The following is a 26,737-nucleotide window of genomic DNA, read 5'->3' as shown; positions in this document are numbered from 1 at the left end:
CCACCAAGAGTTCCTAGAGATTGGTAGACCCACCAATATGTAACAAATCATCAATCCTACCGGAAGCCTTAGCATCAATTGTCACAGATCTAAAAACACAATCTATGAAAATATTACAAAACACTTTTTTGCATGAGTTCAAACTTCCAGGTTACATAGATAGGTCAGTGCACAACACAGGCAATTTTCAGGCTGGGCGGCGGGTGGGGGTGTTGTTGGTTTTCTGTGTTACTTGTTACCATCATGTTCATTCTCCTCTGTTTTCTTTCTCATAGGGCTTTGATGGTGCCACTTGCAATGTGGTTGTCCAGCAGTGTGGCCCTCTGCACTGTTACAATGGTGGCCTATGTGTGTCCCGCCCCTCTGGGCCCTATTGCTTCTGCGTTGGCCGCTTTGCTGGACCAGAATGCCGGTTACCAAGGCAGTCTGGCTGCGCCCCCAACCCCTGCCAGCACAATGCCTCCTGCTCTGAGACCCAGACTGAGCCATTCTACCAATGCACTTGCCCTGCTGGCTTCACTGGGCGCCTCTGCCAGGCTGGCCCTGCTGGAGGTGGCACCAATGAGTTTCCTGGACATTCAGAGAATGAACACAGCCCATGCCAGCAGCTGAGAGGTAATGGTGAATGTGATACACAGTGCAACACTCATGGCAGCAACTGGGATGGGGGCGACTGTTCCCTACAGGTGCCAGACCCCTGGAAAGCCTGTGTTCCTGAATACTGCTGGCAGTTCTTTAAGGATGGACAGTGTCAATCTGAATGTAACACTAATGACTGTCTGTACGACGGCTTCGACTGCACGGACACCAAGACTTGCAAGTGAGCCCCATGAATATCTTTTATATTTCTCTCTATCTCTCTCTCTCTCTCTCTCTCTCTCTCTCTCTCTCTCTCTAAAATGAGCATGGCTACAGATTCGGCTTGCTTCTTTCCAGAATTTCTGGGCTCCTGGGCATCTGTTGGTCATTTTAGAGACTCATAAAATACTAACATTTTATTGGCCATCATCAACCAAGTGCTTCCAGAGGAAAAGAATGTTCTTAATGTACATCCTGACCTTCCTGCACCAGGTGCTAGGGATAGTACTTTAAAGCTCACATGTCTTCTCAGTCATAGACTCAAGCATCTATATGGTTGTGCCTCTGTGTGCAAGCCTTTTCATTTAATCTAGTGTGAATTGCTGCCCAACAGAAGGCTAGACTAACTGAGGTCTCACCTTATGGAATCTTGAAACAGAAGACTAGACTTAGGCCTCACCTTCTGGAAACTTGAAACATAAGACAAGACTAACTGAGGTCTCACCTTCAGAAATCTTGAAACAGAAGACTGGACTTACTAAGGTCTAACCTTCTGGAATCTTGAAACAGAAGACTAGACTCACTGTGATCTCACCTTCTGGAATCTTGAAACAGAAGACTAGACTCACTGCGGTCTCGCCTTCTGGAATCTTGAAACAGAAGACTAGACTCACTAAAGTCTAACGTTCTGGAATCTTGAAACAGAAGACAAGACTAACTGAGGTATCACCTTCTGGAATCTTGAAACAGAAGAGAAGACCAACTGAGGTCTCACCTTCTGGAATCTTGAAACGGAAGACTAGACTCACTGAGGTCCCACCTTCCTGGAATCTTGCAAATCCTGCTAGCTTCTCCATTGACATGCTTTAAAGAGAGGCTCCATAATTTTTATACTTATTTGAAGTTGTAAAAGAGCTGGAAGGGTAGTAGTGAGGCATTTAAACTTTTAAAGAGAACAAAACAATACAATGTAAGATTGCTGCGAGATTCTGTTTGATGATGTGATAAACGTGGGGCTAAAAAATACATTTAAAAAACATGTTGTAGGACAGAGTACATGGAACAGCTTTGTTGCAAGCCTAAAGTAAACAGCAAATAAAAAACATTAAATTAATACCAGAAGACCTGGTATGAAAAGAGGAGAGCAGCTGTGTGCTGAAACAGTGGGAAAGATGAAACTACATAGGATCTCTGTAACAAGAGTAACCAGAGGAAAGGGATGACAGGATCTAAGAAGGTGCATTTACATCATTTTTCTAGGTATAAATAAAGGCATAGAAGGGTAACAGAGTCAGCCTGTCTCTACTATTATACTTCCTCCTTGGAGCCTTCTTCATCCCTAAGAGCTGCTCAGGAGAACTAAGGGGTTCATTACAATGGCGATCCGCCCGCCATAACACACCGTCCGCATGCCATTTACCCCCCGCCAAATTATGATGACGGGGGTACTGCGGTGGACGGTAATTCCGTCCGCCGGTCAATTTGTCGACCAGTGGAAATAGGACACAATATGGTGGCGCTGTCTTGCAGACACCGCCATTCATATTATGATGTCCGCGGAAATAGGCCTTTCCGTTGGGGCATGCGGTCTTTACAATTGGGGGCCCGTTGCGGGCCCCCATGGTGTTGGGGGGTGAAGGGTGCACATGTGGGGTACCTAGGGTACCCCCCTCCATTTGCATGAACAAGCTGTCAGGCACCGTGCGGTGCCTGCCACGTTGTGCATGGAAATGCACATCATACATATTGTGCATTGCGACGGGTGCTGCTGACAGCACCTCCCGCCACAATGCATAATATGCTGGATGTGACCGACAGTGTGGCAGTCGCATCCTAATCTGCATGGCGGGACTCCCGCACCCCTGGCAAGCGGTCCCGATTACCGTTACGGTGGCGGGCAGACTATGTCCGCCCACCATTGTAATAAGCCCCTAATTATGTGCCATATTTGTTTGCATGCCTTGAGGTTTCCACCTTCACAGACTGCCAGGTATTTCTTCTGCTAGGATGGCCTAGAGTGCTACGCAACCTCTTTTAGAACCCCATCAAGAGCAGTTGATCCTCAATATTATCCTCTTCTTTCCAGAGAGGATTTCCTATTTTTATCTAAAGCAGCCAGTGTCACTGACAGTGCACTTCTCTAGGCCCACTCTTCCTAATGGGAAATAATGCTTTGCAAAGTGGAAGGCACAAAGGCATGATATGACAGTAAAGGTAGAGCAGAATTGTGTTCCCAAGGCATCTATGATTGGCATTTAGAAGTAGAGGTCAGACGTACATGGACAGCCTCGGTCCGTTCAGGTAACAGTGGTGGGGCCGAGTGAAGGGGGATTTCGAGGGACGATGCTGAGGGAAAATAAATAAATTATTAATTTTCCCTCTGCATCGGCCCTTGAAATCCCCCTTTACTTGGCCCCACTGCCCCACCGCTGTTACCTACACGGACCGCGGCTGCTTTTCAAGCAGTCCGTAACAACCCAACAGCCTGGCTTCAAATTATAGGAGACAGTCTGACCCTTTTCAGATAATAAATGGTACGAGGCAGGGGTGATCCTTTGATAAGGGATTAGAATCTAATGTATTAATTAGACCAATGACATCTTATGGTATTAACAAAACCAAAAACATTCTTGCTTACAGCTGTGACACTTGGACCCCTAAGGGACAATTTAGGAGCTAGTAAATGAAGCCCTAAGATTTGGGACGTTTTCTGGCTAATCCTTGAATCGTAATAAAGCCTAGGCAGTTGTTAATGACCGGTTACAATTGGAGGATCACCATATAGTAGATTGGGCGGTTTACATGGGTGTAAATATTACATTTAGTATCGATCAGATCATTGAACTAATTCTAGCTCCAGTAATAAATAAAGAAAAAAGGACGTTAGAGGAAGGGATAGTCTCATCTTACGTTTTTGGCCGCTAAAATGTGATAAAAATGTTATTCTTGCCTAAAATTATTTTATTTATTAAATTACGCAATCACTTAAAATTAAGCAATCTGCACCTACACACTTTGGTCCTGAAATAAATAAAAGGCATTGTCATTTTCAATGCCAATAGCTCAAACTGTCGCTAATGCGAGGCCTATTGCATTGCAAATGCATTTTTTTATTGCATATAAACATTTAGCTTACGTGATCGTCCTTTTGTCTCAAAATCTGTTTTGTATTTCCTGGTAGCATGGTATTGGCAGGTCTGCTTTCCTCACTCAAATGCAGATCTGCATGCACAAAAAAGCAAACAAAAAGAATGAGGGAAATATGGGGCATATTGCCATGGAGGCGATATAAAATTATTGCCGCTTTTGCGGTCGTTTTCGCCCGAAAAGCGGCCATAATTTCATCGCCTTATCAGAAAAGACACACTATCGTGTGTTTTGCTGATTTCGCGAGCCTTTCAACAACGCCCTTCTTTGCATCTCTAATGAGATGCAAAGTGGGCCTTCCCGAGCAAAATAATAGGAAAAATGTCGCTAAGCAACATTTCTCCTATTATCAAGCTGCACGCTAACAAGCAGAGCGTTAGGAAAAGTAGCGCTAATCACAGTTAACGCTACTTTCCTAACGCCTGCTTGTGACCTGACTTAGCCATGTAATCCGATGGGAGGTGGATTACATGGCTAAGATTACCCTGTCCTATAAACAAGGTTATCGCCATTTTCAATGGAATATCGCTGGAAATGAGCGTTATTCCATTGAAAAATGCGATAATCCCCGCTATTATAGATTTTCTCACGCTAACAGCGGTCAGCGATAATTATCGCTTCCGCTTGTTAATATGCCCCGCTGTGCCTTTGACACTGGGCAATCTTGAGGCCCCATCCTTGAACCAATAAGTTGGATTTTTAACCAAGCACACTTTGCATGCGGGGGTATCTATCTTCTTATGACGAGGTAACTAACAAAAATACATCAAATGTTATCTAATGCAAGTCTCTCTGACTAAAAACCGACACCGACTGGCGTGTCACAAGTGCCATGGTCTATGAACCCTTGTGTTTGTTTGATATTGCAATGCTGATGAAAAAAAACGTATGTAGCATATACACGAAAGCGATTCATAGACTGACACTTTAAAAACCATTACAAGCTCTTATACATTCATCACCAGTAAAAATAATTCTAGTGTGTGTAAAAAGTATCGGATTAGTGGTACCTAAGCATCAGCGAAGTAGGGGGCATATTATCAAGCAGGACGTTAAAAGTTATCGCAGTTTTAGCGGCAGAAAACTTCTGCTAAAGCGGCGATAATGGGCTTGATAATATGGCCTTGTGAATTCCAATAGAAACCCATGTTCTGGTGTGAACATGGGCTTCTAGTGGAATTCTCCAGGGCATATTATCAAGCCCATTATCGCCGCTTTAGCTGCAGTTTTCTGCCGCTAAAACTGCGATAATGTTATCACCCTGCTTGATAATATGCCCCTAAGTTATTCGATATTGTGGCTCGATTTTAGAGATGGGTAAACAAACACTACCAGCATGTGAAAAACAACAAAACGTCAAAGAAGTTATAGTATTAAAACGTTGAAAAAATAGTTCACTCTGGCGCTTTATTTTGGCATTCTACAACAACATGTATCTATTCTGTACTTCTCCAGATTCCCTTTCACAGATTGAAGGTCAACATGGGTTATATTCAGCAAAATAAAGGAACAGGAAGAGAGGCTGCATTTTCACTGTTTCATAAAAACAGACCCGTGGAGAATATGAGTTCAGTTCTTTATAAACATTGACTGTTTTAAACACTCTGTGGGCCGCTAAACTAGGACTAGGACAAGGTTTAGGTCTGTTATGCAAGTGCAGTTTGTTTATTTATTATGATCAATAGAGACACCGAAGGCCATTTTCACGCACAGCTGAAAAATAAGACACCTTAGGGCATATTATCAAGGGGGTTTATCTCCGCTTTTTTGGCTTTAAAAGCCAAGAAAGCGGAGATAAAATTATCTCCCTATTACCCAGCTGTCGCTAACACCAGTTAGCGACAGCTAGTAGGAGATAGCGACCATCTTGGGCCCCACTTTGCATGTCAGTGATATTTATCACTAATGACATGCAAAGTGGGCGTGCCAAGATGTTAGCGACTGAAAACAGTTGCTAACATCGCTATCTCCTATTACCAACTTTTGGAGATATTCGCGCTAAGTGTGAATATCTCCAAAAGCTAACACCTGCCCTGAGCAGTTCTTAGCCATGTTATCCAATGGGAGGTGGATAGCATGGCTAAGAGCATTAGCTCGGTAATGCATGAATATCGCTGACTTTTCAGCGATATTCATGGATTGCGGCTATTTTTATCATACCAAGGTTTATTTGCGGTAAAAATCGCCGCAGCTCAGCGGTAAATGTTTGTCTCTAACCAAGCAATAGCGATAATTATCGCTATTGCTTGGTAATATGCCCCCTTTTGTACAAATATGGCATAGCTTGTGATGTATGTCCCCGCTATATAAACCACGGAGACGGCATTGTGTTAGGAGAAGTCTTTATTCATACAAGGAGAGGGAGGCACGTCCGATCTCCGTTATGCCGAAATCCACAAAGGCGCGTCTCGGTACGCTATCCCGTCAGGCACCAAGCAAGGTCACGTGGGTGCCTGACGACTAGACTGCAACACCACATATCTCCCCCTTTTATAGCAACACAAAGTGAAGAACATAACAATGCAATTGCTGTACGAGGTCCAAACCGTTTGAGCATAGGGTCTGAGGGAGACCAATCCTGTAGTGCCTCAGCAAGGAGGGAAAGGGGTGAGAGTAGGAGATGTGGAGAGAGAGAGAGATAGAGACAGAGATAGTGAGATAGAGATAGATAGAGAGAGAGAGATGCTGAGACTGCTCCACAAGTAGAATAGATGGTCCCCTGGGGAGGGGTTACATTTCAAATTCACTATATCTACTGGGACTCACCACTAACCTGCCTGTGCGGGTAAGTGTGAGGGAGGCCTACTCTCCTTGTGTCTGCCCTGCCCGGGGCGTGGTCTGAGTGTTGCTCTTTGCTTGATTTTCGTTGGGTGCCCTCTGCCCAGTGCCTGAGTTGCTGGCGTTATTGATCTCCTGGGGTGGCGTGTACTGTGTGACATTCCTGTTGTTACTTGGCCCTGTGTCACCACCTCTCCCCCCGCCCCCTCGAGGTGCCAGAGCCTCTGGAGTTTTCTGGTGGAGAGGCAACGTCGGCCTCTGCTTCCTCTACCTTGTTGGTGCTGCTGTCTGTCGCCCACTAGAGGACTTTGTTGCACTTCGCCTTGCGGCTGTATGACCACACTTTGCCATCGCTCAAGAGAGCGAAGTGTGAAAAGAGTTCTTTGATTTGTAGTGGCTTGCTGTTGACTTTCTTACAGAGGTGTCCCAGCTTGACTCTGACCCAGTCTCCTACTGCCAAAGAGACTGCTCGTACACCATGTCTCCTGTCATAGTTGTCTTTGCGGATTTTCTGAGCCTTTTCAATGTTGCTTCTAACCACTGCCAGGGACCACTTGCTTTGTAGTTTCATGCTCATCCAAATTAGATTGTCCCACGTAAATGGTTCTATGCCTCGTAGGATCTTAAATGGGCTGTAACCTGTCAGTGTGGGCGTTATGGGGTATGCCCATATCGTGTTTTTGAGTTCTGTTTCCCAATTCTCGCCCACGTTGATGGCAGCTTGGACTGAGCCCATGATGACACGGTTGAAGCTTTCGGCTGGGCCGTGGACCGTAGGGTTATACACTCGGGTTCCTCCGGGTGAAGGCCGTCCATTTTTTGGAGGTAAACTGGGTCCGTTATCGCAGGTAATGACTCTCTGGATGCCTTCCCTCAAGAACGCGCTAGTGAGGAACGTGATGATGGCATCCATGTCCGCCCGCTCACAAACCTCCACTTCCAGCCATTTTGAGTACCTGTCGACAAGAACAATGACATATTTGGGCATGAACCACAAATCCAGGATGGGACCAATATGTCGACTGACAGCTCTTCCCAGGGGTTGGTGGGAGTGGCAAATTCCCCCATAGGGGGCTGCAGCAGAGTGAGTGATTTGTCCGCATTGGTACAGTGCCAACACGCCCGTACATACTTTTCCACGTGGAAGTCAATAGCTGGCCACCAATATGACTGTTTTAGCCTCCTCTTGCACTTTACAATCCCTAAGTGGCCTTCATGCACTATGCTGAGGATGCGGTCCAGTAACGTCTTTGGGGGTACCACCTTGTCACCCCGGAATAAAAATGAGGTGTCGTTGCCAAGGGATATGTCCTATCTTCCTCCTACCCTTTTACCCTATCCCCTTACCCTTCATTGCTCAATTTACCTTGTCCCCTATGTTCTTTAAATGCCTCTTTTGATACTTATGTAACTTTTAACTAATGTAAATTGCAACATTATTGTTCCTCATGTAAAGCGCTCTGATTCCTTCGGGTCTAGCTAGCGCTTTATAATAACTCATTAATTATGCTTGTTCCCATTTAGGACTCTTTCTCTCTTTGTCTATCTCCCTAGCTCCTAGCTCCTATCTCCTGAATCTCTGACCTTGCCTGCTAGTCTGCCTAGCCCCCTGTCCTTTGTGCCCTTTGACTAAGAACTCCTTCTCCCCTTGTTAGGGAAAGATCTAATATTTATACTCTGGAGTCTCAGCCAACCTGCTGAGAAAGTCCACTGTGCCAAGGGAGCCACTCACAGCTGAAGTATGGTATCAATCAATCAATCAATCAGTGACACTTATAGAGCGCGCTACATACCCGTAGGGTCTCAAGGCGCGGGGGGGGGGGGGGGGGTGCCGCTACTGCTCGAACAGCCAGGTCTTCAGCCTTGCCAAAGCACTCCCTCTCCCCCTTTGAGGTAATGATCCAGTATGTAGGCCTTGGAGTCTCAGAGACCCCTCTGAGAGAGTCCACTGCATGTAGGGAACCTCCCGCATCAGAGATAGGGAAGTGATACCACTTCCCCTGGGTTCTCAGCTTACTGGACTTTGGACGTTGCTTTGACTCGTCTACCGGTTTGTGTCCCTATCGCCCTTCCCCTCCCCTTTCCATGCGGTGTCCTTCACCCTCCCCTCCTCTTTCCCGCCTTCATTACCTGTCTACTTCCCTAGCTCCTTACCCCTACCCTGAATCTTTCCCCTTGCGTATTTATGCTGATTGTTTATCTCATCCTTACAAGTAACTATGTTGCCATTCTCTAATAACTGTGTGTAACCTTTGTAACGATGTAACCTGTAACTATGATCTGATGCTCATGTAAAGCGCTCTTATACCTCCGGGTCTAGCCAGGGCTATAAAAAAAATCTTTTAAATAAAAACAATTCATCCCGCACTTCCCAATACTTTTGGGTATCGTCTGGCACATGCTTCTTTTCAGGCCATCCAATCATGACAAAGGTTTTTACTCGGGCCAGTGTCGGGTCTTTGTCGTAGGTGAATGTCCAGTCTTGTGCACTGATGATGTTCTCATGGTCCTCGGTGAACGCCACTTGGTACTCATCCCAGTCACTCAATCTGGGTGCTGCCTCCATGACGGCGGAGCGGCTGAGGATATCGGCGACTTGGTTCTTCTAGTCCGGTAAGTATTCCACGTCGTACACAAAGTCCAGGAGCTTGAGGGACATTTTCACAATGCGCGGTGTGGCAGTTACGTGGCCGCTGGATGTCATGACCTTTATCAGCAGTTTGTGGTCCGTTCTGAGGCTAAAACAAGAACCCCAGAAGTACGGTCGAAACTTGTCCATGGCCCAGATGATGGCCAGCATTTCCTTTTCGATGACACTGAAGTTTTCCTCGTTGGGGCGAGCAAGCAAGACGCGAAGCTTATCGTCGTTTCTGTGCCGTCAGTGGATCGTTGCGACACAACCGCTCCCAGCCCCTTTTCGCTGGCATCCGTGGTCAATATGCTGTGGGCCGAGCAGTCATATCCCTGGAGATGGAAATGTCTTTTTTGATGGTTTCAACTCAAGAGTTGATTCCGGCGTCCAACAGAAACAGTTCTTGTCCTTCAAGAGTTGGCGCATGGAGTGGGTTTTTGTGGCAAAGTTGCGGACAGATTTACTGTAGAATTCCGCTAAGCCTAGGAAGGATCAGAACTCTTCTTTGGTTCGAGGTTGTGGTGCAGCCTTGATAGCCTACTCATTAGCTTGTTTCGGGAAGATCCCATTTTCCCCAATCGCATGCCTCAAGTGCGTGACTGTGCGCAGTCCAAACTTACTGTGAGGCCGTTGTCTGACAGTGTCCGTAACACTTCCCGGAGGGTGACGTCGTATTCCATCTAGGTCGTCCCCATGATAAGTATATCATTCCGGAAGTATAGGAAGTTTTTGCTGTTCTTGAATAACTTGTGCATGAGTTTTTGGAATACCGACGCGACGGATGCCAGGCCAAATGGCAGGCGTCGGAATCTGTAGCAGCCAAACGGGGTAATGAAAATGGTGAGTTTCCTACATGAGGGGTGGAGCAGGATTTGGTGGTAGGCTGCTGTGAGGTCTATTGCAGAGAACCACTTAATTCTCTTGGTCTGAGCCAACAGTTCATTATTGGGCCGTAGTGGGAATTTGTCCACTAGAATGTTTTTATTCAGTTCTCGAAGATCAATGCACAACCGCACTTTTCCGTTCAGTTTCCTTGCTACGACTAGAGGCGCCAGCCACTCGACGCTTCCGATGGGCTCTATTATGCCGCCATCGTCGAGACGTTGCAGTTCCAGTTGTATGGCTTCCCTGCAGTTGAAAGGGATATTGCGCACTTTGTGGCTGACTGGTACGGCTCCTTCCTTTAGGACTAGCTTGTGCGTGAATTTGGAGAGTTGGCCGATGGTGCCACCAAAGACGCTCTGGAATTCTCTCCTCAAGTTGTCTAGATCCGGCTTGGGGGGATTGTCTGTCATGAGGACTTGAATTTCTCCACTGGGATTGAGTTGTATGCCTAATGCACCTTGGTCAGCCCATCCAAGGACCGAGGGGCCTTTTTCTGCCATGTACAGTTTCCTGTTGTTACTTGTTCTTTGAACTCAAATGTGAGGGGTCTGAACCCTACCATGGGGATTCTCTTGCCCGTGTAAGTGACTGGGTGCACGTCTCTAGGGTGTAATTGGCCCCCTAAGGTGTTGGCAAAATCGCTGTCCCAAATCTCCCTTTGTCTAATTGTAAACGGGGATCCTGAGTCTGCTACCATTGAAATCTGGACCCCCGATGGTCAATACACATGATGGTTTATTTCTATTATTGCAATCTGTACTCCAACCTGTTCATCGATACACAAGTTGCAATCTTACTCCCCTTCCCCCTCCCCCGTTTCGGGTTCTGAGTCATACATGATGCACTTCACTGAAACGTTGCTAGGTCTCCATCTGCAGACTTTGCCGAAATGTCCCACGATCCCGCAGAAGGAGCATTTGACCAGGTATGCAGGGCAACGGTTGTCATTGGCCACGTGTGTGTGGCTGCCACACCTGTAGAATGAACCCTTCTTGTCTGGGGAAGGTTTGGTGGGTCCTGTTTGGGTCCTTGTAGGCTGCCTGCTATTTCTGTATCCTGTAGAGTCAGCCGGCCTGTCACTCGAAACTTTAGCGTCACTCACTTTACAGACTGCGGGTTTGGTCTCTGTGTCCTTTTTGGCTGCTACTGCACACCGTTTAGACAGTTCAGCTTTTTTAACAATGGCTATGATCTCATGTAGGGGCGCTTCTCCACTCACCCACAACTTTTCTTGGACATTGGTGTTTACTGTTTGCATTATTATTTGGTCCCGCACCAAGTCGTCATGCAGGTGGCCACATTTGCAGTTGACCGCCAACATCTTGAGTGCTGCAACATAGCCCTCAACATTCTCTGTCTCACTTTGTTTTCACTGGAAAAATTGTATCTATCTTTGGTCGTACATATGACTGGCTGGTAGTGGCTGTCTAAGTCCTCCAATGTGTGCTGAGAGACGTCTTCATCTGTCCCAGCTCTTGGTTTCTTAACCATATTTTCATAGATCCTCAACCCTTCAGGCCCTAGGTTGTGCAGCAGTATTTTCTGCGCTTGCTGGAGAACACTTCTTCCCCTTCATCTTCTAGGGCAGACATGTAGTTGAGGAAGTCCCTCTTCCAATCGGCCCACTTCATGGCCGGCTCACCTGGTTTTGGAGGAAGGGCACCTGATTTGTGAGAGAGAAGGTCTGGGCACACATCTTGGTACGATGGGTTAACTTGCTGGAAGCCAACCGCACCCAAAACCAGCTCGGTGTCTGCTGCTGATAGAATGGCAATGCTAGTGGTGCAGCATCTGAGTTTGGGGCTGAGCTGCTCAGACCGGCTCCAATTTACGTAGTTGGGTCACTGGATGGGGTTACTTGTAAAGTAGTAAGCGGCAGAGGGTGACCACATGCAGGGGTCCCTGAGCCTGTGATTGTGAGCATGTGCACTGCGCACTCCGTAAGCAAGTTCAGGATTGACTAGCATACGGCTGAACAATTTGCTGTGTAGGGTTATCAGTGCTGCTGCATGGGCCCCCTTGTATGAATGGGACCTATGGCGAGGCTCTCTTTAGCAGGTATTGGAAGGGCGCAAATAAGGCTCTTTGGAGCAGAACCAAGGAGGTGCAGACTACAGGAAATGGCCGCAGGAGCATGCTGGGGCTAGGGCTGGGGTTGTGGCGCAGGGTTCTTACCTTGCAGGTGCTGGTAGGTAGGCTGCTGGTGGAGACCAGGGGCGTGGCCGGGTGCAAGCGGGACTGTAGGTGCCAGGATGCTGCTCTCCCTCTCCTGGGCACTGTGCAGAAAGTGCGCTTCCCATTGCGAGTGTAGATCGGGACAACTTGGCTTATCGGGCGACAGCTGCAGCGGGATCCGTTTCTGCTTGTCGCCAGTTTTTGATGTATGTCCCCGCTATATAAACCACAGAGATGGCGTTGTGTTAGGAGAAGTCTTTATTCATACAAGGAGAGGGAGGCACATCCGATCTCCGTTATGTTGAAATCCACAATGGCTCGTCTTGGCGCGATATCCCGTCAGTCAGGCACCTCGGAAGGTCACATGGGTGCCTGACAACTAGAATGCGACACCACATAGCTCTTCTAGCATATGCGTGCAGCTAGCTGACAGGAAATCACGAATGGCTGACTCTTTGGCACATTTTTTAAAGTTAATGCAACAGTAAGAGTCATTGCAGAGCTGCACTTACTGACAGCTAAGGAAGCTATCCCTAAAGAAATCTGTTATAACAGATGTAGTGCTTAATGCGAGTGCCATTGTGAACTCGAATCAGGCTTCACAACAAAAGGGGTGTTTACTGTGCTGTGCCCCAACCATAAGCCCATCAGTTGCTACTCATGATCAATCACCATTGATGCGGAGCAAGAATCCTGTGGGAGACAAGATAGGCAGGCGCTCCGGTGCCACTCCGTGTAAGCCACTGAACTGCTGAAAATAAGCACATTGGCCCCAATGTTAAAGTTAAAGCGTGGCATTTTACTGCTTTTGAAAACAAATAAAGATTTTTAAAAGTTGATTTAGGCGAGCCACGCCGCACAAAAGAAAGGTGCGTGGCTGCCATGTTAAATCTGCAATCAAACACGGGTGGCACATTTTTTAAAATTTTAATATTGAAAGTTAAAGTGCAACGTTGCATTTGTGGTGGGCAACGCATAAAGATAGGCGCTGGTTGTTTTCACAAGCTGGAGCCCAGTGACAGACTAGAATGTAGGGGGAAAAGGGAGGGGGGCGTGAGAGCGGAGAGAGCGGGTGGAGGAGCAGCGAAAGAGACAATCACACAACAATGAAACCATAAACAGTGCAGCACTCGTGAAAGGGCATACATAATGTTGTTATGCATTCCACACACTTGTAGGAAAATAAATAAACAAGTAGTCCCCAACAAACACATAACATTTAAGAGTGTTAGGAAACTGTAATTCGCCTGTGCTCCGCGCGTAAAACCGGAAATGATGTATCAGAGCATTAATCAATAAAGAGGCAAGAAATTAAAGCGATGCAGGAGTGAACCAATTGCAGTCAGGAGGCTGGATTACACTCGGTACAATGATTACAGCAGGTCTTGCAGACAGCGCTTGCATGCTGATGCTCGACCTAAAAAAGGGGGAAGCCGATCTGGGCCCACTTGCAGGTCTAGTCCGAAAGAAGGTTTTATGACTAAGAGGTACTTGTATAGTTGGACTGGTGTATATTATATGAATTACTCTTTGGGTTCAATTTTATATCTGTCTTGAAATGAACTTGACTAATTTATTTTTTTCTTTTTCGATTTACCATATTTATTTATATGAGCTTTGCATTTATTATGGTATGATGAAATGTATTCTCTGAGGTAACTCTTCGTCAAGTAACCTAGTTCTCTACTGGGTTTTGTAATTTTGTTATTAACTATTATATATGATGTAATACATCATGCTCCTCTTGGGGAAAGAAATCATAATAAAAACAAATCAGAAGGCCGACGTGTAAGGATTCCATTACGTCAAGACACAGGAGACAAGAGAGTCCATGAGGTTGAAACATAAAAGCCACTCGATGTTGAGAAGCCCTTCAACGTTGAGGCATACCAGATCTGCAGAATGGGTTAGAAAAGTGAGAGCAAGAAGGTTGCCATCACTGCGCGGAGATACACCTTCGGGTGTGATTCCGGCGCGTTACAAAACCACAAATAAATAAATAAATAAATTCTGGTGCAGAATATTCCAGGGTTTACTCTCCATCATCCCATGTCCTCATTCCAGCTTTCCTACAACCTCCTCCATCGAATCCTCCAGCTCCTTCAGCGCCTACACTACAAGCTTCATCTCCATCTCTCCCTCCGACAAAGGCATCTTTGGAAGCTCTTTCACTGGTGAGGCCTTAAGCCACTCCACGGAGATCTAAGTCTCCTCGGTCACAATCTACTCCCCAAAGATTTCCATCAAGAGTCGCTGTCACCGTTCTCGACACTCCTCATCACCACACTCATCTAGGCACAGACACGGATATTGTCCTAGGTCCAGGAATAAGTCACAGTCTAAAAGAAGGGTTTTTTATTCAACCTTGTCTTCTAGCACTAGAAGATGCTCACTGACTGTGACTGACTCTTCTCAGCCAAGAGTCTCACAAATTGGTGACATAAATATCTTTCAGGAGGTACTCATATGAGGATTTACTAAACTAAATATTTAATTCCCTGCTCTACCGACAACTACATCTGTGATATTTGAGACTCTTCACCAAAGTTCTGCATCCCGACCTCTTCTGCCTCACGTTCCATGTTTGATAGAACCAGATATGGAACCTTTTCTCACAACAGCATCATCGAAAGCAGCTCCATCTAGGCTTCAGCAAAAATATGAACAGAATCAAAGGCGCCAACCAAAGGGAAGAGATGGCCAACACTCTGCTCAAGTAGGAAAGCAGTGGCAGCTGCTGTAGTTGCAAAAGTGGTGGGGCATAAATCAATACATGGAATTACATCATGTAAACCCAAAGTCAGTGGTACTCATTTTAATGACCTCAGCAGGATGAACTGTTGAATGAGCTTTCAGGACGTGAATATGTGCCATGGAGTCAAACACAGATCCTTCCAGTAAATACACTACTCAGAGAGATGGTGAAGTAAAGGGAAGACTTTAAGAGGTTTTTACCTTTAATATGCAGGCATTCAGAATAGATTAGAACTTACCTTTTTTCTTTAGTCACCGAGTGCGCTGCTATCATGGGTCATGTGTGGAAGTTACTTTCACGCCTGTGTCACAGCTGTGACACTTTAGTTGCACTGCTATGAGGGCTCACACGGTGAGATCATGATAAGCATTACATCCCAGTCCCATGTACAAAATAAGAAATTGAAAGCGGATATGGCCTGGCATTAGAGAACAAGCAGCATGCAGTATCTCATACTCTTCTTAACCCTGCCTTTTCATTTTGTCACAGGGTGGGGTGTGGTTAATGATCCTTCCTCCTGATTCTATAGGCACCCCCTATGACAAAATGTGGAATGGTGTGGACATTTTTCGTGATTGATATTATGCTGAGGCTAATTTCTATATCACCGCCAGAAAGAGAAGGGAGCGATGTCACCCAGGATCCGAGGAAACACTAGGGCTGTAGGTGCCTAAGCCCTTTTTATGCTACAGACACCCACTCAGATGTGCAGTGAGTACAGTTGCTGAAAGTGCCTGACTGCTGGTCTCTCTTGTCTCTGAGCAAAGCAGTCAGACATGAGCTGAGTTTACTATGCCTAAGTAGCTAACTTTATTTGTAGCAGAATACTCTTGGTGGGCGGAGCACCAGCCGCTGCTGCAGGAAAGCCTCCTGCAGGTTCCAAACAATGAGCCTCTGCTTCTCCTTCTTCTGTTTTCCACTCAAGAAGGGGGAGGTAGTTCCAAAAATCCTGAATAGTGGAAATCTATCACAAATAGTGCATGGGTACTGAATATTGTACAGAATGGAGTCTCAGATTCACCAGTCCTCCACCAAATATTCCACCATAATTATCCAGTCAACATCTACAGATACTGAGATCAGAAGTGAACATTCTTCTGCAGAAACATTCGGTGGAGCCCGGACCTCAGTCTCAACCAACGAGGAGCAGAAATCTATTCCTGTTATTTCTTGGTGAAAATGAAAGGTCCGAAAAATGAATTCAGACCCATACTAGATCTGAAAGTTGCAAACAAATGGATACGAATAATTTCAGAATGGTAGCTTTACATCAAAATTATCCTCAAATCCATAAAGGAGACTGCATCTGTTCCATAAATATTCAGGATGTATACTTTCACATGCCGATAGCTAGAAAACACTGCAAATTCCTGAGATTTGTAGTATGACGCGATCACTACCAGTACAAAAGTACTTCCTTTTGCCCGCAAATCAGCCCCCAGAACCTTTTGCACTTGCATGGCAATGTTGCTGCACATCTCAGGAATTCAACATTTTTGTCTGTACATATCTAGACGACTTTTCAAGGCATCTATGTGACAATAAACACATCATCATCATCAAATCACTGTTTCTACCCTCAATCTGCTAGGTCTTCATATCAAACACCAGAAATCGACCTCAGCTCCAATTAAGTCTCTTCATTGCCTAGGATCAACTATTGACACCATAAAAGCAAAAGTGTTTTATTTGCAGGAGAGACTTTTATCCATACACCTGAAATTTCAATCTCTCATGAAAGTCTTTCGTCCAATGGTGAGGAAAGTGTCATCCCTTCTAGGCTCAATGGCACCATGTATATTTCTACCGCCAAATGTCCATCTTCACATGAGACCACTACAAGAGTGTCTGGAGGCCCAGTTGAGTCAATACTCAGGCAATGGGGAAGTCAAGATCATACTTTCCCTCAAAGCGATGCAATTCTTCAATGGTGGTGTCAACCGAAAAAGCCTCCTACAAAGGATGTCTTTTCATCAGGATGTTCCCTCTCAAAGATTAGTGACTGCTGCCTCTATTAGGTTGATTAGCGCACATGGATCACCTTCAAATTCAGGGAACATGGTCCACGAAGGAAATTTCTTATCATATCAACCTTCTGGAACTAAGAGATGTTCATTTGGCTCTGAAATCTTTCCTACCATCCTTCAAGACGGAATCCCTCCTTGTTCAGACAGACAAGAAAACAACGATGTACTATCTAAGCATGGGCGGAAAATCCGTTCCGCTCGCGGATTTTGCGGATTTTCGGTAAATTCGCAATCCGCGAACTCTCGCAAATTTACCGAAAATCCGCAAATTCGCACGCAGCGGATTTTTTTGCTTGGTGCTACAATATTGCGGCGTGCGGCGTTCACTTACCGTCATTCAGCGTTTGCCGAGTTGTTTTTCTCGATATTTTGCGAGTGCTGCGCCATTTTGGATCTTGCTGCGGGATCCCGTGGGAGTTTGGCGACGCATCGCGAGAGTTCGCAATTGCGAACATGTAGATGCGGCGGTCAGCAACAATCTCGCACTCGCGAAATTACAAAATTTGCAATTCTGCACAAGAAATCCACCAGCAAGCAGCATAAACCTTCTGAAAATGATGATTTTCATCAGAATAACTCCTCAGGTTGACATTTGCCTGCACTTTTTTGGATTTGAGGCCTTTTTGACTTTCTTTGGATCACTTTTGGATTAGAAATCAACTTTCACAAGTAAGTTTGCATTACAGTTGCTGTTCTGCAGAAAAACGAGTTTTGCAAAACTGAAAGCACTCAGCAGGTGCAAAAGTTCACTCATCATTAGTAACCATTCCCTGTAGTGCTTCCTGAGGGGCCCCACCAGAGTTCAGTTGCCTACGTTTGTTTGGGGCATTACAGTTGCTGTTCTGCAGAAAAACGAGTTTTGCAAAACTGAAAGCACTCAGCAGGTGCAAAAGTTCAAACTCATCATTAGTAACCATTCCCTGTAGTGCTTCCTGAGGGGCCCCTCCAGAGTTCAGTTGCCTACTTGCAACTATTCTATGACCCTGCTCTTACCCTCACAGCAGGCTCATAGAATAGCTACAAGTAGGCCACAAAGGTCCTGGGAAAACAAATTGCGCTGCAAAAATTACAGATAAGGAAGCAGGTGCCAGACAGGAAGTTTAAATTCAGTGACACATTTATCAACCCCAAATTAATTCATGTCAGTTGAAGCAGGGCAGGTGTGCTTGCTTTCCCCCCCCATAATCTACAGTGATGAATCAGAGGGTGGCAGTGATGTACCAGAGGGTGGCATGGGTGAATCAGAGGGTGGCAGTGGTGAAACAGAGGGTGCTGTGAACCTGTAATGATGAACCAGACGTATAAACAACAAAGTCGTGACCGTTGCGAGCCGACAAGTAAGTTCGCAATTGCGAACTGGTACAAAACCCTTGCGAACTGGTAGAAACTCTTGCGAACACAAAAAAAATCTGCAAATTCGCGAGAATTTGCGGATTTTGCAGATTGCGAGTTCGCAAATACGCAAATTCGCGAACGTCAGAGTCGCAAAATTCGCCCATGCTTAGTACTATCTGAATAAGCAAGGAGGAGCAAATTCCAGACCCTTAGCACTGGAATCCCAAACAATATGGCATTGGTTGCTGGCCAGGAAAATGAGGATCACTGCAACCCATCTACTGGATGTCCAGAATATACAAGCAGACTCCATAAGTAGGATTCTTTATGAAAATCATGAGTGGGTGCTAAACGACTCCCTCGTTCATGACATCTTCTGCACCTTAGGTTTTCCTCACTTAGATCTATTCACAAAGGCAGAAAACAAAAAATGTCCAATGTTCGCATTGAGGCTTTATCAACCAGGTACATTTTAGAACGCCCTATGGATCAACTGGTCCAGGGAATTTCTCTGCGGTTTTCCTCCGATACCCCTGGTTCCATTAGTAATCATCAAACTGTCTTACTCGAAGGCCAGAATGATATTAATAGCTCCGAAGTGGCCCTGATAATAGTAGTTCATAGTCCTACTACATGTCAGAACATCCACACCTGAGGCTGCTGTGCAGGCCGGACCTTCTTATGAAGTTCGGAGGCCAGATGTTCCGTCCCAGTGTCTCCTCCTGGAGTTTAGCAGCAAGGCTGCAGAACTCGTACAATGTGGGCATTTCAACTTACCTCAAAATTGCATGAACATTCTAAAAGAAGCCAACATGCTCATCTTACTCTTTTAAATGGAAGAGATTCTATATCTGGTGTTCTCTCAAGAATCTTAATCCACCCACTTACCAAGAAGAAGCTTTACTACCATACTAACTTCATTTGGACAAATCTGGGTTACAATTCTCTTCTATTTAGGTCAATTTATCAGCTATTAGTGCCTACAGAAAGTGTTCTTCACAAACCTCTTTCTTCAAAGTCCCAGTTAAAGACTTCTAATAGGGCATCAAGAAGGTTTTTCCTCCAGTACGCCATCCTTCCCCTCCCTGGGAACTGAAAATAGAACTTTCACATCTCATGGCACCCCTTTTGAACTTATTCATAAAGCCTCATTACAACACCTTCCTTGGAAAATGGCTTTCCTAGTTGTCATAGCAAACACAAGGAGGTGATGACAGAGCGCCACATCTTCTCCGACACTCACCCCCAGTCACGGAGTTGAATCCATCATTGTTCTTTAGCTCACTTTGCCACCCCAGTTCAGACCCAGTGTTATGGCTGCCTTTTTGCTAGCTCTTTGGAGAAGGAGAATGATGGAGAGTGACTCCAGCCTATCACCCCCATAGCATAGGGATTAGGCCGATAGATAGGGACCCTGCCTTACATATATTAGGGCATTTTCGTACCATTTTCCTTAGAGTAAGGCTTATAAATTTTAGTAAGGGGATAGATATATAAGTATTAGTCATGATTCGCTCATTTGCTAACATGCTGGGCTATTTTCCATGGAGCTATGCATATTGTGGGCTCCGTAGGCCTTAAACGAGACAGACTCCATTTTGCTTTCTGCCCGGTAGCTCGAGAAGGCTTTCTAGATGAAGTGTGATGTTTTAGTTTCAAGCTGTTGTTCGCTTGGAGAGAACCGGTTCAGGCTGACCCTTATCGAAGGAATGTATTTTTCTCCACTCCGAAGACACAACTTCAGGCCGGCCGGCTGGGAAAGTGTCCTTGGTACGGGGAGGTACAAGAATTTGGTGGGCGGCAGGTTACTGGCCGTGAATTTCCATGAAGGAACGGGCTTTGATATTAGCGAAGGTGTTAGTCAGTTTGTCAGTTAGTCCGTAGGCGGCATCTAGCCGTTAGCATCTCTGCCATTATTCATTTTCATGGTAGACAAGTCGCCATCTTTGAAGTCGGAGAAAGATTTAAGACCGAAACTCTCTGAGAAAGACTGAACGAGAAGTAGCGCGGAGCGCACTGATACAGAGAGAGAGAGAGACGGTAGCTAATAATCAGCAAGGTTCCAGTGTGCTGAGGGGAAGCAGACGAGGTTGAGCCTAGCGGTGCAGACGTGTACTTGTGACGGCTGAGGGTGACTGCAAGGCGAGCCAGGATACAGAGACGAGAAGGGAACCTAGATGACTGCCGAGTCCAGACTTCCTACTAACAAGGTGATACCTGCCTAACTTATTTAGGATGTGCACTCTAATCTTTACCTTTTTCTTGCAAAAGTTATGCTGCATAGTAATGTAATTTGTGTCTATTGTTAATAAATACCCTAATTCATATAGAATTATTGTGTACCTGATGCTTATGTTCAATCTCGGTAAACTGCATTCCTAGCCAAAAGCTGTTTAGGTGAACGGATGAGAAATCCCGATCAGGTAAATGGTGATTGAATAAAGAGGGAGTGAGTGGACCTTTGATGCCAAGAGCAGGGAGTACACTATATAATTTGGAACTATACTCAAAGTTATTATTGTAGTTTTATCCTAAGTAGATAACGGAGATATTATCCCGATAATTGTTCATAGGAATGTGGTCGTCGTTGATATGCGGCGTTAGTGAGAACACTGGGGAGGACTACCAGTGCCGATACCCACAGGATTGTGGCTTGAATAAGTGAGAGCACCAGGGGGGATACTGACGTGGAGTTCGACAGGATTGTTGAGCGTTTGGAAACGGGAGCATAGGGTTCTGCAGGCCCATGTGTAGTCGCACCGGATTGTGCGCAATATCTGCCCTAGGGTAGACCGGTCTGGGTCAGGGTGGCCGCGAGACCAACTGATGTGAATAAGATATTGTAGAAAATTCCTATATATGTATATTATCATTCCCCATCCTTAGGTGCGACCTGTATATATATCTGTAAATCTATCCATTGTGAATACGATCTGAGGAGGGAAGGTGAGTACGTTTTGGCTGGGTCATAGGGGCCCCTGGGGGCTGATCCCATCTAAACAGAAAATCCAGCCATAACACCCAGCCATATGCAAATCAGTCTTGACCAAGTTCCTCATGGGAACAGTTTAGCCCAAACTGCCAAGCCAGGTCTTCCCTGGACCGGAAACAAGCACATAGAGTTAGTGAGGTTCAAGCTGTATGTTCTTATGAACAATATACAATGTTTCATAGCAATAAGGTGGTTATGAAAACTCATCCGAAATTCTTTCCCAAAGTTGTTTCGGATTTTCACATTAATTAAAGCATTACTTTGCTGACTTTCTTTCAGAATCCATCCACTACAGCAGAAATATCTCTCCACACTTTGAATGCGAGAAGAGTCTTAAAATAGTAAAAACAAAAGATATATTAAGACTGTTTAATTGTGTGTGCATTATAGTCCTATACGTATAGGGTAGGCCACACTTAAACAGTCTATATCCAGGTGGATAGTGTCTTGCATCCTGTTATGCTACCAGAAATCAAATACAACTCGGTTTGGTAGGCTGGAACGGCTGCTTTAATGAGGAATTTTCCTGCTACAGATATCTTCAAAGCAGCTACATGGAAATCAGTTCATACTTTTATGAGATACTATTGTTTGGACTCAGCTGCTCGAGTAGGACAAGCTTCCTTCAGGAATCTCTTTGCTTAGTTGTTTCTACTGTCCATCTTTTTCTTTTCCACTGCCGTTTGTAGGGATGGGCTTGGTACTGTATTTAGGGCTTATGATTATCAATAGAGATCCCCTGAGAGAGAAGGGGTGGTTTTTACCTGTAATCCTAGTTCTCTCTCAGTTGAATCTCCATTAAACTAATAAGCGACCCCCCAACCTCCCCAGTGGATGAGACAAAGATTATTAATACACATTCTGTTTTAATTTGTTGTACTCTCCTAAACTCTGAAAAAGGAACAGAGGTAACTGTCACCTGCTGGGCATGATGGGGCACTGGAGGGCAGTGATCCTTTTCCATTTCCTTCAAAAAAGGTATATGAAGGATATTTCTAAGAAAAAATTACTCAGCTCCTGGAAATTCTTCTTATTTTACCAATAATATTTTGACCTTTTTTAAATAAAAATTAAACTAATTGGCCAGAATTACCTTCTTTATAGGATGCAAAATGTTTTTAACAAAATGATGTCCTAGGCTTGGCCTTCCTGGTGAACTTGTACACTTAAGAAGATGTAGTTCAAGAAAGTGCTCCGGAATCCCTGCACATGGGCGGGACTATTGAATGCTTATAATTTCAGTGGAGATTACCCTGAGAGAGAACTAGGATTGCAGTGTGATACGGAATGCTTCAGGCATAGATAGAGGAAGCAACGAGGAGAAATAAACATATTTCTCCTCATTATGCCTCACTAGGAAAGACGTAGCATTTTGATGCATTCCCAGTTTGCCTCCTTTATTCAATCTGGGAATGCACTAAATTCCACGGGTGGATGCATCGGAATGCCCATACTCCATCCATGGAATGCCTCCTAGATGCAGTGTAACGCAACACAGCACAAAGGGCTGCATTGTGTTACATTTTCTTTCCAGTCATGCAAGGTAACCAAGTCGGCCTATGCATGGTTTAGTAAATACCAATTAATGTTTTGCATTGTGGCAGCTCCAAAAAAGTGGCACCACCATGACTCAAAATGTTAGTGAATCTGGACCCCGGTGTTTACCACTGATAATTTGTGCTGTCCCTTCTCTTAGAAGAAGGCATCATATCTCCTCAATCTGCAGGTTGTGACACAACTAACACCCGCAGGGCATGGCTGGCAATTTTCCAAATAGTACTTAAGTAATGTCTGAAAGTGAGGCTAGTTAACTGAATTAATTTCTAGCTTTGACAGCTGGCTGGCAAAGTTTATTGAGAATACTTGCCTGTATCCTTCAGCCCTTCAGTTAGTCTCAGGTGGTCGTGGTTTGATACTTTTGTATGGTTTGCACCGGATAGGCAGGCAGGCCCATCAAGGAAGCATTGGCACACTGGTGGTTGGTCTTGATCAAATTCTTGGTATTGGGACACAGTGGTAGGTACTGGCCATTGGGACAGTTTGTCTGTTCACATCACAGACGGGGCAGGACATTCCCTATTTTCCCATACTTTGTCTCTTTACCATTGGAAAAGTGTGGCTAGGTGGGCAATCATTTCAAGATTCATTCTTACAACTTACAAATAGATCATCCTTTGTTTCTAGCCATATGCTCACCCTGCCTTCAGCTATCTCTTATCTTTCCCCCTTCTGAAATTTTCTCTTATAGACTTTTCTCCATCTAGTCTCTCCTTATCCGTTCTCAACTCTGCTTTCTCCAAGGTTTGCTTGATTTGACTTATAACATCAGTGTATTGTGTTTCTTTCACAGCCCCTTCTATAACCAGTACTGCAAGGATCACTTCAACAACGGCCACTGTGAAAGGGGCTGCTACAGTATCGAGTGTGGGTGGGACGGCGGTGACTGCCTATCGAATGAAAAAGGAGCCGGTGGTGGTGGCACCCTCATTCTGGTGGTGGTGCTGACGGCTGAGAACCTGCGCCAGGAGCTGGCCGTTCTAACCAGGATTCTAGCCATAACTGTCCGAGCCAGTGTGTGGCTCAAGCGCGACGCGGAGGGTGAAATGATTTACCGCTACACGGGGCACGAGAATCTGGAGAACTTGAACAAGACCAGTCTACAACGGTGGAGGCCACGTGGGGTGACCCGCCAGGAGAGATCTGTGGCACCCACGAGCTGGAGCCACACGTCCAGCGACGTCCACCAAGAGAAAGTTGGGTGAGTCACTTCAAGTTCTCCCATGTAAGCGAGCTTGATGGTACATCATGTGCTGTTCTATGGTATATGTGATGAAGTGTTTTTTATACTGTAACAACAGAGTGACTAACATTGATCTACAAAGGCTATATCCATTGCACATTTTTAGGCAACAAATGAGTTTCAAAATAACAATTACATTAATTGTGCACAAACGTACCTCATGTGCATATTTTTTTTTAATGTGTGGTGTTGGGTTCCCAAGGCCTACATGCTCCGCAGAAATACCCACTTACACCGAAAGAACTGTTGGCACGGAAACTGAAAAGTACAAAAGACAAGTTTATTAAGACCCCATGGGGTGGTGGTACATTCCTACAGCACCCTTCGGCAATGCAAGAAGTATCACATCGAACGTTGGTGTGAGTCCTTCTTTTATACAATTTACAGGTAATAAAAAGATAGGCGGTACAAGGTTACAGAGTTTATGTACATATATGGTCATTTTTGGAGCACAGCCAACTCATGGGAGGGGTTACAATTCCACTGGTCAGTTTGGTGGAACATTCCTGAGGGGTGACTGGTCAGCTGGGACTGCGCATGTACAGGCTTGACCGTTACTAAAAATAGCCTGTTGCTGGGCAAACTCGAGTGGTCAGCGGCACGGACAAAGGACTAAAGGGCATGCTGACCACGAGGCCGCTCATTCCCTAAAATGGCCGCCGTAGCATACAAAATGGTGTTTCCGAGTAAGGCCAAGTTAAGGGAAATAACGTGTAGCAAAGCTAAGCGCTAACCCGGCCATTGTCAAATTACGACAGACGACCCTTTTAGCGTTTAGCTGAAGCTACCTCATAGTGGACATAGTCGGGATACTCATCTTCGATATCAATTGACATTATTTGAGCTACTTCTTTATGAAGCATCAATTCTTTTTGGGCAAGAGCTCGTCTATATGGAATACAAGCTGATAAACACATAGAACATAAGGCAGGGCCACATTGTATACATAAACATACAAAGAATAGTATCCCAACTATGATACATAAAATCGTCAGCAACTTCCAACCCCAAGTGCTAAGCATTGACCAGAACCACCCCGAAAGAGTCCATGTACCATTGTCCGTGTGTATTTCAGCAGCGATTTTGTGAAGTTTGGAAATCGCATCATAAACAGATGGCAAATTATCTGGCACGTAAACGCAGCAGCTACTTCCGATGATTCTACATGCCCCCCCCCCCCGATCAGCTAGAACCACATCAAGAACCATGCGATTCTGGAGCGTAACAATTCTGGAAATTTGAAGTTCTTCCGTTATATTCCCTAATGCAATAGCAGTGTCATTAGCTACAGCCTCAACAACGCAAGTCAGTCGTCGTATTTTCCGACTGTTCAATGCAGCCCCCACAAAGGAAAACAATCCCAAATTGAAGTCTACATATTGTTGCAAGGCAGTATCGGTCTGGTCTATATCGTCCAAGACCACAGCACGTCTAACTCTATTTAACACAAAGTCGTGGTAAAGCACATAGTCATTGTGGTACATTGGTGGGGCAATGAATACAGGGGGCAAGACAAAAGAGATATAGCATGTGCCTAACCATCCTAAGGGGAGCTGATGATAGCCTTTATTACCACAGATAAAGTATGTATTTCGGGATGCCACAAATGATATGCCATTCGGACTGTCAAATGTAAGTGTAGTGTTACATTCACTTTTTCCAACCGGGATTGTACCTTTATTACGTATGCAAAGGTCAGCCTTAGTATCTATGACATTAATGACATGTGAGCTGGACATATTAATGTTCCTTTGATTACTGTAAATTCGGGGTGCAGACACATTATCGGGGCAGTACTCTTCCCATTCAAATCGAGTACCCTCAGCTCGTGGATAACCATCCCGGTCATGATAACATATTTTATTTAAACGGAAAAGCACCCCCCCTTTTGTTGGCCATCGTAAAGTGAATAGGAGAGTATACCAGGCGTTACAGGAACCATTGTGGGAAAATGGGAGCGGGATGAGCGGGGTGCCCCCTTTCTTCTGATGACCAGGCAACATCCCACACACCCAACAGTTAGAAGTGTTCGTCATATTATGAGTATGATGCAAAATCTGAATGAAGCTATTGTTCAAGTAAGTCTGTCGGTGCCGTTCTTCATGGTAGGGTAAGGTGAAGTGAAAATGTTCAGATGGAGCCGGGGTAGTCGGCAGCAAATGTTCTCGTACAGGCACCACAAGTTCTACTACCCAGGCTATTACTGCTATCACCACAATTGTCAATACGAACAAAATGGCACCAAGAATTCTCTTGTCTCGTGATGCAGAAGACACCATAGTTCAAGAGTTCACAATGTCTCAAATACACAACTACAAAAATTAAAAAACGCTGGTGCTGAGCTCCGAGGTAGCCGTTGTTTTCTTCTCCGGGGTCAAGACGGGTGTCGCTACTCTTGGCAGAACTGATCCCC

The 26,737-nt window shown here is 45.3% G+C and overlaps 1 protein-coding gene across 1 annotated transcript in view; it reads left to right on the top strand.

Moving 5' to 3' along the window:
- Positions 1–26,737, top strand: part of NOTCH4 (notch receptor 4) — a 366,092-nt gene that overhangs the window by 266,116 nt on the left and 73,239 nt on the right. Inside the window, exons 25-26 of the mRNA XM_086924525.1 lie at positions 276–820; positions 23,875–24,282. Of these exons, the coding sequence (XP_086780651.1) occupies positions 276–820; positions 23,875–24,282 (953 nt within the window). The remainder of the gene's footprint in view (positions 1–275; positions 821–23,874; positions 24,283–26,737) is intronic.

The sequence above is a fragment of the Lissotriton vulgaris genome, chromosome 5, assembly GCF_964263255.1.
Source record: "Lissotriton vulgaris chromosome 5, aLisVul1.2, whole genome shotgun sequence".
NCBI lineage: Eukaryota > Metazoa > Chordata > Amphibia > Caudata > Salamandridae > Lissotriton > Lissotriton vulgaris.
Note: the sequence above shows the minus strand (reverse complement) of the source record. Positions and strands in the feature narration are given on the sequence as shown.